The sequence below is a fragment of the Nyctereutes procyonoides genome, unplaced genomic scaffold, assembly GCF_905146905.1.
Source record: "Nyctereutes procyonoides isolate TBG_1078 unplaced genomic scaffold, NYPRO_anot_genome, whole genome shotgun sequence".
NCBI lineage: Eukaryota > Metazoa > Chordata > Mammalia > Carnivora > Canidae > Nyctereutes > Nyctereutes procyonoides.
In genome coordinates this window covers 80,756-95,447 of record NW_026575018.1, presented here as the reverse complement: position 1 = coordinate 95,447, position 14,692 = coordinate 80,756, and the positions used below count along the sequence as shown (strand labels likewise).

The 14,692-nt window shown below is 42.7% G+C and overlaps 1 protein-coding gene across 1 annotated transcript in view; it reads left to right on the top strand.

Annotated features, from left to right (window-relative positions):
- Positions 1-814: 814 nt before the first annotated feature.
- LOC129521066 (leucine-rich repeats and immunoglobulin-like domains protein 1) overlaps positions 815-14,692 on the top strand; it is an 88,940-nt gene continuing 75,062 nt past the window's right edge. Inside the window, 2 exon segments of the mRNA XM_055342328.1 lie at positions 815-831; positions 10,732-10,803. Coding sequence (XP_055198303.1) covers positions 815-831; positions 10,732-10,803 — 89 coding nt within the window.

Sequence of the window (14,692 nt, the reverse complement as noted above, 5' to 3'; positions counted from 1 at the left end):
ACATCCTAGTATCGTAGAAAGAAAAACTTTGCCTTTTGGCTTCAGCCAGGCACTTCATAACACACATAAACTTTAAAAAGCCCAACGGAAAAATTGACAGAACAAAATCCCAAGTTGATAAGCTAGCTAATAAAGTCAGTGACTTAACTGTTAGCCAGGAGGCTGACCTTTTAAAACTGCATTTTCTTCAAAATACTTAGCTAGAGACACTCTCGTGCCTCCATGTAATACAACAGGATGTATTCTTGAAAAGTTGTGGGTAAATTCAGTTTTTGACTTTGGCTGACTTAATACTGGGGATCTGTTCCCTGTATCTGAGGGATCTTTATTTGTAAGTTTGACATAGCTGGGAAAGAAAGGAAGGATAAACCTAGAAGATATTATTTGAATATTTAAAATCTGGAAGACGATGTTGAAAACTTAGAAGAGAATATTATATTGATAATCTTTGAAGGAACCTTGCACTTAGTCTGTTTATAATGTCGAGTATCATGGTAAGTGCAAGTACACCTGGATTTTTTTATTTGCGTTACTGATTTTGGATGCTTGGGTTTCACACAGGCACAAAGAGATATCAGAGACGTTAGTGAGTAGTGGGTGTGATTTCCGTTGGAAAAATGAAAGATCCACATATGTTACAGTGAAAACTGATCGAGGACTCCAGCACTTACCCTTGGGAAATTCTGGTTTCCCAGAAGGATTTTCCTTATGAGCAGCTCTAGCCTGGGAAGGTAGTTACACCCACTTATGTCATTTGTCCCTTAAATTGTGTCAGTGTGTGTGTACGTTTGTGTGTGGGCTGGGGAGGAAAGAGATGCTGATAACACTAAGGTAAGCTGCTGTTTGTACAGATGTATTTGCTTTAAAAAGAAAGCTTTCATTTCCTTCCTCCCTTTTAAGGGAGACAGTTAGGCAACTTACTATATATTGCTGTTTTGTAACCCAAAAGTATATTTGCCTAAAATCACCCTTCTAAATACAGTTGACCCTTGAACAGTGGGGGAGGTAGTTAAGGGAGCTGAACCCCTGCATAGTCGAAAATCTGTGTATAGTTTTCGACTTCCCCAAAACTTAACTACTAATAGCCCACTCTTGACCAGAACTGTTACTGATGACATAAACAGTCGGTTAACACATATTTTGTGTATTATATACTGAATTCTTATAATAAAAGTAAGCCAGAGGAAAGAAAATCCTAAGGAAGGAAGCTGCATTGACACTACTCTAATGTAACGTGTAAGTGGACCCACATAGTTCAAATCCATGTTGTTCAAGGGTCAACTGTACTTTATTTAACAACAACAAACCTCGATCATTAGGTGTTCAGAGATGTTACTGCCAAGTTGTTTTGTTTTTTTAATCTTTTGGCATATGTTTCTTTAACCAGAGGTTTGTGTACTCTCATTCTCATTGACTGGCTTCGTGTTCGAGGGGAGGGTGCATTGTCAGAAATGGGAGTTCAGAAAACCACCAAATCCCTTGACCCTTTCCTGCTTTGGGGAAACTCCTGAATGAGAGGGTTGAGGAGGGTATGTAATGTCTCAGATGGAGAGAAAGAGTTTGTTTGTTTGTTTGTTTTGAATATTTTAATGTGTCTGTCGTGCTCGGGAAGTAATATGTTATTGGAGCATTGAAGGTTTCATTTCTGAAGAATCCAGAGTCACTGGTGTAGAATTTCCTTATCCCTTTATCCAGCGAAATCCTCGGCTGTACCTTCTGCCAGAAAGACAGGCTTGGAATTTGACCACCCTGTTCTTGTGACCAGGAGTACTTTTTATGGGGCTGTGTTAAAACAGTTATTTTCCTATCTGAGAGGCCTTTGGTGAGGGCATGAAGTGTGTGAAATCACTCAGTGTTAAGTGGAGAATCATTTCAGTGTCTTGGGAAAGGAAATTGATCCTAGTATCACTTAGAGTTGGTGTTTGTGCCAACGTTTACACAATTTTGTTGCGGGACACATTCAAAACACTTATAGGATATTGCTAGTTTGCATCTTTCATATGTGAAACCAAATTTAATGAATTTTAAAGCTGCATCACGCTTTTAATAAACACCCTAAATTTTACAGTGGTGGTTCTATAAGATGCTCATCTTCCTGCAGATATTTTAGGGGCCGAGGGGTTCAGGTGGAGGTGTAAGTATCCTAACAGTATTCTGTGACCAGAAGGCACTGGTGGACTTCGCAGAGCACTTGGTGAAGCAGATTCCAGATTTATCCACCAGATTAATGTGTCCCTCACTTCCTGTCCCTTTTGACCGACTTTTAACTACTACAGAAGCAAAAGTCTGTTTCCTGCCTTAGTAGAGCATAGTTTTCATTTAGGAGAATCTCCCTCCATCCTTTCTCTGAAGGAACTCTATCCAGACCTTAAGTGTGATGCCAGAGGTGAGCTCGCCTTCTTGCCGCATTTCTGTCTTCTCTAGATCATGATTGATGAACCTATTGCTCATACTGGAGTGCCTGGTACCTCAGGACATGAGGGCATCATTGGACAAGAGATTGATGAGGCAGGGAGTGCCTGGCTCTGAGGCCCTAGGCTCCCTCTGTTCCACAGAATGGCTGGGTGTTCAGGAGCTAAAGATTAAGCTGTTGTGCTGGATGGTACCCGGCAAGGGTGAACCAGTCCTATTACGGGCGTGATGAGTTTGGAAAGTCCTGTAGAGCTCAAGCACTCCATGAAAGGGTGAATTTGTGATCCCTTTTCGGAAATGATAAAGTAGAGAGTAGGTGACCAGACTCCTGACCCCTCTTCTTCCCTCCCCATTTCCACGTCTTTGCACAGCCACTTCTGTAACAGCAAAACCAAATGGTGGCTGTAGACACCTCTCCCCTCCTGGGGTGGTCATGGGTGGTGTTCCTGTGTGACAGGTTTGTGGGAGGGTCAGCCTGTGGCCAGCAGCTATTTCCTGCTCAGATTCCCTTTGTGAAATACCCACTAACTGCAGAGCTGGTGAGGCCAGAGTGCCTCTTCTTAATTAAATTAATCTTTAGAGGTTAATGATGCATGTACCATATTTACTCAGAGACTGTTATGGGATATTTATGGGCTTCCCTCTGGGACCACCCCTGCAGCCTGGCATGAGACACAACACACCCAATTACTTTGTCTCTTCAGCCAAACTAAGATTTGGGTAGGAAAAACAGATTTAAAACCTCTTGCTTTAAGGAATGTAATAGAAAGAAAGCAAATGCTGATTATGGTTCATGGAGCTGGGGCTCTTGACTCTTTTGGTCAAAACTTCAAGTAGATGAACAAGGAGCTGTTTTCTTCCTTTGGAAATCCCTCCCTCCCTCCCTTCCTTCCTTCCTTCCTTCCTTCCTTCCTTCCTTCCTTCCTTCCTTCCCTCCTTCCCTCCTTCCCTCCTTCCATTTTATTTATTTATTTTACTTTACCTTTGTGGCCTTACTTCCTGGCCTTCTTCCTTAAAAACCATGTTCCTTTTCTATTCTTCTAGGATTCACTAAAGTCTTTCATTTTCTGGTTAACCTTTCTCATCATAACTATCTTCCTGCTCTGAATGCTACCTGGATGCAGTGGTACCCATACCAAGGATGCCAAATACTTACAGGGGCCAGGAAGAACTATCTGCAAATGAGTAAGAAGGGCCTAGGAGAGAGAATAGGAGTAGCGAGGTCCATGGTCAACTGCAGTACTTGCTAAAAAAAATGTTGCTGGTGGCTACTATTAGGGATGCTTTCCCAGTGATTATTTTCAAGAGAAACTGAAACTTTAATTTTTTTTGGTGAAGACTCTTTCTTCAAACACTCTTTACTCACAAACAAACATAATTTCTCTGCAGTTCAGCCTTGGCCCACGAGCCACCAATTTACAACTCCTGGTCTATCATTCAGAAGATGCTTGCCATATCAGAGCCTTTGGCTGTAATTATTTACAGAGTCTGTAATATATTCAGAGTCTTTCTGACCAGTAGGTTACAAACTCCATAAGATCACAGGCTAGATCTTACCCTAACTTGTATCAGAATTTATCAGAGCACAGTACACATTGTAGACACATAGTCACTGAATATTTGTTGAACTTGATTGGTACTAAAGGACAAAGACTTAGACTTATATTCAGATTATCCATGGGCCGGGGTAAGATGTGTGAACCATTAAGATAGAGAAGCACATATAAGATCTATGGGATTATGGAAGCAAGCCTGGGTGACTTCTGTCAGTTAATATCTTAAGCGTTGGAATTCAGAGGCCCACACTGATTTCTATAGCTGACTTTAAGGAGTAAAAGCAGGCACTCACTGTGAAGTCCTCACATGGCTAGAGCATATTATCTCTTCTTTTGAGTTGCTTGCAGGCCTCATGTGCATAGAGATTTATCAATGTAACACTTTCAGAAATTGAAATAACTGTGATTCATTCCTGACTTTCTTAAATAGAACTGACCAAAAGTTTACAAGATGAGCTGTATGTAGTGAGTTGCTATCTGAGTGATTTTGCATTTGTTTGCAGAATGCGTTTCTTTTTGCAAGCCTCAGTTTAGGGAATATGGGGCTACTTAGCTTACTGACGAAAATGGCAGCAAGTACAGAACCTTCTCCTGAGTGGGAATTCTTGCCAGAAGAATGATTCCAATTTAAGGTGCAATATTATTATTATTCTCAATATAAACCTTTAATACATATTATCAGCTTGTTTAGTTGTGGCTTTTGGTCAATGAGGGGAAAACATCACAACAGAAAAAATAAGAGCATTCAATATTGTAGGTATAAAAAGAAATCCCTTATTCTCATAAAAACTATAATTTGGATCTAGGGAGTGTAATGTGGTGATTTCATTGGAACTCGATGTGTACCACACATAATTTCTCAGAAGGTAAGAATGCAGCAGAAATGGCTTTAAAAGCTTAAGGGATTAATAAGTAACTTTAACGAGTTGTATGTTCTTCACTCACACTCCCTGAAATTTGAAAACCAATCACTTTTTCCCGGGAGTCCTAAGCAGGTGACTCCTTTTCTAATGGGTGGCACGCAGTACAGCTTTTGAGGTAAGAAGAGATAGATGACTGGGGCCCAGGTTTACTAAGAAATAAGGGGTTTCCAGGTCAGTCTTGGGTGCCCCAGGAGAGCTCCCCAGATGGGTCTTTGGATTGCTTCACACTTCTCTTTCTGGCTATATTATTCGGTTTAGCAAACACCTGAAGGCTTAACCTATGCAAAGTACTATGAAGTTCAGGGGTTGAGTTGAGTAATGGGAAATGGGCTGGCCTGGAAACCAAACTGAACACGAAAACCTCACTCCCCAGGGAATGCTTGTCATAGAGTTAGGACCTGCTTCCACTTTGAATTCTGATTCCAGTTAATGTTGAACACGGCCATGTGTTGAGCAGGAGGTTTTGTTCGGATAAGTCAGTGGCCTGTGAGCAATGCCTGTATTTGAGGATGAAGTGCTAATTATGTTGGTGTAACGATGTTGGGGTTACTTCCTCACCACAGCTTACTCAATAGCAAACAACTTTTTATCCTTCAACTCCAAGGAGTCAATGAATTATTGTTTGCCAGCTTTGAACAGTGTTTGCCAAGTTTGTAATATGTGGTTCTCGTTGTAATCCAGGGAGGTGCTGGTCAGATTATGTAAATACTGATTTAAGCCTATAGAATTACACTCAGGGCATTTTTTATTCAGTGTCTTCTTAGTGAATTGAATTTTCAAATGTCTTCTCTGTTGGGATGGTTAAGAACCTCGTGCGCCTAAAGGATATTAATGAGCTAATATTGTCGGTATCCATCTCCCACCACATTTTAAAGAAAGCTCTTGAATTATTGGGAAGTTCAAACTTATGTTTGAAATCCAATTTTCTTCTTTAAGTGCAATTCACTTTAAGTATGTATTAATTCCTGCATGATTTCAATATGGTACAGTTTTATTGTTTAAAGAGTTTATTTATTCACGAGACACACAGACAGAGGCAGAGACATAGGCAGAGGGAGAAGCAGGCTCCCTGCGGGGAGCCCTATACAGGACTGAATCCCAGGACTCCAGGATCCCAACCTGAGTCAAAGGCAGATGCTCAACCATTGAGCCACCCAGGTGTCCCTAATACAGTACACTTTAATAGAAATTTCAGCTATGATGGAAATCTCCTCTGTCTGCATTGTGCCTCACCGTAGTGGGGAGTGTCAGGTGGTGGTTGCACACTTGGAATTTAGCAAGCATGACCAAGGAACTGAATTCTTAGTTTGGTGTAATCTTGATTACTTTCTGTGTGAATGGGAGTAGCCGCCTGGCCAGTGACTACTGAATTGGACAGCACAGGTTTCCATAATGGTGAGGATTGCTCAGCTATTCAAAGACTTAGCTCTTCTCATTCAGTGGGGTCAGGGTTGGGGGTCTTTGTCAGGAAAAACGCTCAGCAAGCAGATTGTTGTCTCGCACTGTTAAACAGTTTGCTTCTCAGACACAGATAAAACCGGGATAAAACTTGAGCCATTCTCCGCAGAGGTACCTCTTGTGTGTTCTCCAAATGGTGGGCCGGACGGTCATCTTTCAGCGGATTAGCTGAAAGAATATCTATGGCTGGGCCCAGTTGTTCCAAGCTCTGCGCACCCTTTGTACGAGAACAGGGAAAATTTGTGTTATGACAATGGCTGACAAAAGGTTTAGTGAAAGCTGCAATTGGCAGTAACTGAATTCCCGGAGGTTTCTTTCCAGCCCTCTCTGCTACTGAAAGGTGCAGAAATGCTTTTGACAGCATCTGTCCTGCTGACAGATGAATTGTTTTGACAGGAGAATCTGAAACCTTCAACTGAAGACACATTCAGATGTCGGGCCTGGTAAGGGGCAATCATGTTTGGAGAAATAAGTGAGATGCTTTAGATTTGTGTGCGTGTCAGCTGCCACCTGAAAGAAAGACCTCATGAAAGTTTTTTTTTTCCCTTTTTATAATTAACCCTTTGATTGTTCTTCTGACCCAAGATGAGAATTCACACCCCTCTCTGTACAATCCTTGGGGTGAATAAACATATTTCTTTAATTGTTGAGGAATGAGTAATATCAAGAAGCATCAAACAGTGAAAGAGTCAAAAAAATTTATTTAAGAATTGCACTGAGGTATCAAATCATTATGTGGTGTACCTGAAACTAGCATAATGGTACATGTCACTTATATCTTAATAAAAAACTATGCTGGGAGAAAAAAAAGTGCTCATGACAGCATTCTTGATAATAGCAGAAAGGTGGAAATAACTCAGTTGTCCATTAGCTATCGAATGGATAAACAACATGTGGGATATGTGTATACACACACACACAAAATGGAACTTTTATTCAGCCCTAAAAGACAAGGAAATTGTGACACAGGCTACAACATGGGGGGACCTTGAGGATATTGTGCTAAGTGAAATATGCCAAACAAATCCTTAGGGATGTCTTTTTTTTTTTCCTTTAAAGATTTTATTTATTCGAGAGAGAGAGAGAGAGAGAGAGAGAGAGAGAGAGGCAGGCAGAGACACAGGCAGAGGGAGAAGCAGGCCCCATGCAGGGAGCCTGACGTGGGACTCGATCCTGGGTCCCCAGGATCACACCCTGGACTGAAGGCGGCGCTAGACCGCTGAGCCACCTGGGCTGCCTACTTAGATGTCTTCTACAGAGTAGTCCAATCCACAGAGACAAAGTAGAGTGGAGGGGGCCAGGGGGTGGGGAGGATGGGGAGTCCGTGTTTACGGGGTGCGAAGTTTCAGTTGGAGAAGAAAAAGTTGTGGAGCTGGATGGTAGTGACGGTTGCACAACAGTGTGACTGTACTTAATACCATGGAGCTGCACACTTAAAAAGCAGTTAAGTCGGTAACTTTTTATGTTTTGTATATTTTACCACAATAGAGAGCCATGCTGAGAGTTTGTCTCAGTGAGATGAGCAAACAAGAAAATGTCTCTGAGGATTGTTTCAGATTATATTTGTCAAGGAGACTGCAGTAAATATTTTCCCCATTTCCTGATCACAGCAGTTGGAGATCAGCAGCTTGTCCCAGGTTTTAGGACTGGTCACTTCTCAGACTTCAGAGCTGGATGGCTCTGCGGTGGCAGAAAGTTGAAGCCGTTGCAGGGGATCCGAGCTTCAGCCTCTGTCTTCTCTCTCTGATTGCTAATCGGCACTCTTGAGAGGAGAATGACCCTTTAGACCAGTCTGCTGACACTCATTTGTTGATAACCTGGCTTTTCTAGTTCATTCAGAGGGAAAAAGTGGCCTCATTCAGGCTGACCCGGGGAGAGCTTAAATTTCCACTTACAGGTGTCTTCATCTTCTTTGCTGTTTACCGGAATCTCAGCGTGAGGCCCTCATACTGTTTAGCTTCTTTGTAAGATTACCTTGCAGAAGACCCTTTTCCAAGGAGCCTTAATCTGAAGAGCAGGATTCATATAACATCTTGGAAATTTAAGTAAATTTTGTCTGTTCTTTAAGAGAATGACAGACCAAAGGGGTGTCATGATTTAAAAATGGTTTTATTCTAATACCATTCCTGGGGTGGGGAGTAAGGGAAGTAATTGCATTCCAGATAGTTTACCGATTAATTGCCTGAGACTGGTTCCACCCCTGGCCACATCTATAAGCCAGAGACAAGACATGCATTTTGAATCTAATAGCCTGAAGAGTCAGTTGTCCAGAATTCAAGGTTAAAAGCTGGTGGTCCTCACTCCAGATGTGGCCTGCAGGCCTGCAGGAACGTTATGTTTGGCCCATGAAGAATTGTTTTGTTTTGTTTGTTTTTAAGAATTGAAAGGATTTCACCTAAGAATTCAGAGTTTGAACTTCTCTTGAAAATGAAGAAGACTGGTCTGCATTGCCCTTGTTTTTGGACAAGAGCAAATGCCCCTTTTGATGGGCAAGCAGGTACTGCTCTGTCGGCCTCTCTGCACGCCTGGCAGGGTGACCATCCACATTACTTGCTTGCCCTCCAGGCTTCTTGCCTTTGTGACTTCTGAGTCTTCTCCTGATGTCTCCTCCATCTCCGTAACCCTCATTACTGATGATGATGCAGTTGTCGTAGATATTGTAAACTCACGTTATCTCTGGACTCAGCAACAGTATTTCTCTCCCTCTTGTTTATGCTCATGTGCTCAAAATAGAAGAAAATTTTCACTCTGTCCAGTCCTTTTTCTGATGTGGGAGTGTTTTCTCCATGTGTGGATTTTCTTTTTCAAGTCTAACCTGTTGATTTCTGTGTACCCGATCATAAATACCACCAAGCACAGACAAGCTCATGCTTGACTTCAATATGTGGTTTAAAAAATTACCACCTTCAATTTTTATAGTAACATAATCTCTGGACAAATTGCTTTTAATTCAGGCTGTGCCCTGAACACAGATGTACCATTAATTTCAAATGCAGTCTGACTTTTATTTAGATGAATGTCTTGAGCCGACAATGAAATGGCTATCAGCTGTAGGTTAGTATTGATTGGAATGTCTCTGGAGTAAGTTTAAAAGCTAGTTGCCACTTACGTGCTGCCTAAATGATAGACTTGAAACTCGTGATTTGCAGTACTGTTAATTGGCATTAATGCCTATGGAATTAATAGCTGAGATCAATACTGTTGACCTCTTTGGCATACGTGGGACTGGGTGTGTTTTGGTGGCAGGGAGCAAGGCACAGTATACACCAAGGTCCCCTCTGGACCATGTCTCTGGATTTCTGTTCCTGAAAGATCAAGCTGGTCTAGGCTGAGGGCTGATCCAAGAAGCTCGGCTGACTGAACACAGATCAGCTTGCTCCTTGTGTGCCTCTAAGGGTATAGCTGGGGGATGAAAGGAGAAGTAATTCTGAATGATATTGACAGGTGCTATCTTCTTGAGGAGGCTGCTTGCATGTATGTGATCCTTGGGTTAAAACCAGCCACAGATTTCCCATAACCATAGCTGCTCTCTCCTCTGTGACTGTCTCTCCCAGTATTTATTCATTGATGGTGGGCATGTTGTGTTCATGGAAAGCCTTATGATTAGTCTCCTGAGGTCTCCCCTTTCTAAGCAGTTCCTTCAACTTTGAGTGAGCATCTTAGCGATTTTTAGTCCATAAGATCTTGCTTAGACTAGGATTTCTCAACCCCTGGTTATTAGCATTGACACTTAGGGCTGGAGATTTGTTGTTAAGGGCTCTCCTGTGCTTTTTGTGGAATGCTTAGCAGCATCCTTGGCTTCCGTGTGCTAGATGTGTGTAGCTGACCCTGCCCCCGCCTTTTCCCTGCAGTTGTAACAACTAAAAATGTCTCCAGATAATTGCCAAATGTCTTCCCTGGTTGAGAACCATTGATTTGTAGACAGTAAAGGGTCAGTGCCTGACTCCTCTTTTTCTTTACTACTGTGTGATACTTGATGCTTTAGTAAAATATTTTTAAAATGCCATTTGGAATAGCCTTGGACCCGATTTGGTGCAAAACATTTGGGTCGCCACACTCTCATGTAGGTAGAGGACTGACTTACCTTAGAATTTCTTTAGAAGTTGCTAAGTGGTGCAGTTATATTGATTGAAATCCATATGGGGTTAGCCAATTTCAGTGATTTGAGATTTTCACAGTGACTTATTCGTGGATGCAAGTGGGGAGGAGCTATATCTGTAAATCTCAGAATGAATAAGGTTACTTAAAATAATGTATGGGATAGGGGCAATTATGAGGGAGAGGGCCTGGTTTGGGGGGCAGAGTAGAAGATTCCTGAATTTGGGGCTTAATGTTGTATGTTGATTTAATTATTATTATTTTTTTTGCTCTTCCTTTGCCAGAAACCTGAGTTACAACAAACTGTCTGAGATTGACCCTGCTGGTTTTGAGGACTTGCCGAATCTACAGGAAGTGTGAGTGCTTTCTCCTAAAACTCTGGTTGGAGGTGGGGGCCTAAGAGCTCCTTGGGAAACCGTTTCTCTCACTCCCCTGGATCAGGAGTCTAAACTGGCTGCCTATGACAGATTGTACAGCTTTCTGAGCTCCTTCACTGCCACCCTCCTCGTAGGCAGTCAGTGATGGGTGTGCTGTCATCCAGGAGAAATCATGGGTTTGCAGTGGGCATATGGGAGGATCCCCTCATCTGTGCAAACCTTCTGGACCCACTGTGTTGGCACACCTGACAGGTGCTTCCCCCCACTTACCGGGCGGAGGTAGAGCAACCTGCTCAGCAGAGGCACATGTGCTAGCCCACTCCTTCTGCTTCCCAGGGAACAAAAGTATAGAAGAATGGACAATAGAGGCTTACTTTTCCCCTCTCTTCTCCAAACAGAGCCAGGCATTATTACTGCCTTTGGAACTCTCAGCCAGCCCCCCTGCCTTGTGCAATGTCCTGTAAATCAGGCATCCCCCTTTCCTTCCTTTTTTTTTTATTTCCTTCTTCTTGACTGTAAAGAATTTTGCTTTTAACATAGATGTCAGGGTTATCAGGAATGTTAGCTCCACAGGGACTTTAGAAAAACGTCTATATAAGCCCTGCCTAACCACGGCAGAAAACTTAGAAAGTCTAGAACTATGTAAAGACTAAAATCACCAGACATAATCATTATGAACACTTAGTGAAAAATACATACCTCTACAGGCAGAATTTTGGGATCAGACTGGTCTGGCTTCTTTCCCTTCTTATAGTTTTGTATCTTTTTCATACTTAACCCTTACATTTTTGAATACATTAGTATGTAAATTAAACTTTAAATGTCCTACTTTAATTTTTATGTAAAACGACCACACGTGGATATTCCATAAATTATTCACCCCATGCTTCTACTGTCAGATATTTTTATTAGATATTATTAGGTAAGTGCTTTACATGTTTTGGTCATTGTAACTGATAGAAGCCCTTGTTTATTATTAATTTTTTATTTCATTGTTGAATGATTTATCTAAAGGAAACTTAATTTCATCACTTGGTACAATTGGCAAAATACTTGCACCCCCTAGCCCCATCGTCAGAGTCTCCAAATTGTGTTTATAGTTTCTATGTGTCTTTTAAAAAGGTTTAAATTTCCAAAGTTAAAAGAACTTCATAGTTGGAAGGAGCCCTTGGAAATACTCTGGCCAGAGCCCTAGTTTTGGCATAAGGTCAGCAGCCAGTGAAGGGAGCAAGGAAGTGTGAGGTGGGTCACTGTGCTAATTTGACGTGATAAAATACCCCCTTCTCCCTCTGCCTTGACTTTTCTCCCTCTTCAGAAGAACTCCTGTTGCATTCTGAGCAGGATGAGGCTCCTGACAGCATCCTGGGCTCTTAGTTATGTGTGTGACTGTTCGTCCTGTTGATGCACTCATGAGGATTGACTTTAGCTAGCTATTGTCCTAAGCACTGCTGTTTTCACTGCCACCTTCTCCAGACATTAGAAGGAACCAAGGCATGAGGACTTGGCTGAAATTATTTAGCACCTCGGTGTTTCTTTTCCCTTTCGGCAACGTGGATGTATGAACACATTACCAATGGTACCATAGTTATTCACTGGAGATGATGTCTAGAGCTTGGCACACAGGGAGGCTACTGAGTGTTGTTATTTCCTTCTGCTATATTTGGAACCACATAGCACCCCAAGCTGGGCACATTATTAAGAAACAAATCCTTGAGGGCCAGTTGATTGGGCTTTTTACCACCATGACCACCTGCAGTCACACTGGGATGAACAAGATGAATTCCCTAGAGCCCAGAGCAGTGGAACTTCTCACTGATGAAGGGCCTTTCCTGAAGGTCATTTTAACCCGTGGTAGAGGCAGATGGGAAGGAGGCTGTCAGGAGTAAGGGGTGGGGAAAGGATATTGAAGAAAAGAAAAAAAATCATAGTTGACACACAATTGCTTCTAAATTAACTGGGTTCAAGGCTTTCCCAGGAGCTGTCAGCTCTCCTAAACCCTGCACAGCCCTCCCTCCAACTCTGGAAACCTTAACAAGAGGAGAACCACAGGCTGGCAAAGCAGCAGGCGGTGGTTTAGCAGTGGTTTTATTTTGGAGGCCAGGAACCACAGTCCATCGTGGGCCGGGTGGAGAGAGAAAGCAAGCCGGTTGGAGGTCCCTGGAGGCCATGAGGACACTTGAGCAGCTGCTGCCAAGCCACACGGTCTTCGCTGCCCACAAGCTCTGTGGAAAGCCCACCAGGGAGGGCTTCCAGTCAGGGGTCCTGGGCGGCCAGGCTCCTCTGTTAATAAGAAGGGCTATTTATAACGTCCTCTTTAAGAGTTGCATGCAGGTCCCGTGCTTGCTGCCTGGCCAGAGAATGCTTACTCTGGGTGCTGCTGTGTGCTTTCCAGGGCCATTGACCTAAAATGTTCCTCTAGGCAGCCGGGAAGCCTGCGTGTGCCCTGCCTTTGGGTATTTATGGCTCACCCTCTGGGGTCTCGAGATCATTCTCGTGTGTGTGTGTGTGTGTGTGTGTGTGTGTGTGTGTGTGTGTGTGTGTGTGTGGGTGTTTAAGGGAGGGGTTGAAGAACCAGAGGGTGGCTTTTTGAGGCACTGCTCTTTGGCCGCCAATTACCACCACCTGTTAGGCATTTGCTCTATTTCTGGCTCCATCCTAAGCCGCTAGGTTTAAGAATTTCAGCTGGGTCCTGCCACAACCCTCTGAAGTTGATACTGGTGTTGTTTACATTTTTTCCAAAGGGAAACTGAGGCACAGTAAGGTTAAGTGATGTGCTGAAGGCTCTTCAGTTGCTAAAGGGTAGGATTGGGATTGATTGAACCCAGAGCTACCTGATTTGAAAACCTGAACTGTAAAAAAATTCCCCTTAATAATCCCTGCTCGGCTGCTCTGTCACGGTGCCTCAGTTTCTTCTTTTAAGGTGTAGTGCTAATTTAGTACCCTCCTCAAAGGGTTGACGTGTCATTGAGTGAGATAGTGGGTGTAAAGCATTCAGCGGAGATCACCAAGTTCACACATAACGGCCATTGTTTATAATGGTTAAAGTAACTATCTCCTCTATCCCCATACTAAAATAGGTACATCTGGCCATCTGGTGTAGAAGCAATGTATCATCAAGTCTTGCCGGAGTAATTTTTTCGTATGCCTTATTCTCTAGTAGCTAAAAGCTCTAATAATAGTTATGGACTAAGTGGCTCTGACTCCAAAACCTGCTCTCCTCCCGGCTATTGATGATCTTGTCCCTTCTGAGATGCAGAGCTAACTGAAGTTTCAACCTCGTGCCCAACTTTGTTATTATGTGCAGCTCTCCTTGTGTTTGGAAACAACCAAAATGTCTCCCCAATAGTGGATTGGCTAAATAAATGATAGTTCATTCTTGCCAGCAGAGGAGTACTCTGCAGCTGGTCAAAAGAACTGGGGAGATCTACTAGATATATTACTAAGGGGAAAACTGCACTGTAGAAAAGTCTGTGTCATTCACAAGCATCTGTGTAAGAGAAAAACATGTGCACATTTCTCGTAGCTGGCAGCAGGCACTTCCTCTTGGAAGCGGACCAGGGAGCTGAAGTGCGAGGAAGCCTCATTTTTCACTGTGTATTCCTGGTTATTCTCTTTTGAAACGGTTTAAAAATTTTACTGTGTGCTTCTATCAGCTATTGAATAAATAATACGGCCATTAAAAAAACAAAACGGCCCCAAAGCCCCATAACCCAAAATCACTCCTTCGGTTTGTTTTTCATTGTTTGTCAAAGCCTCCATTGATGGAGATGATAATTACTCTGAAACCCCCCCCCCTTTTTTAAACATTTGACTCTTACAAAATAAAAGAACTTCCTTTTGGCAAGCTGAGTAACTGGACACTTTTAGA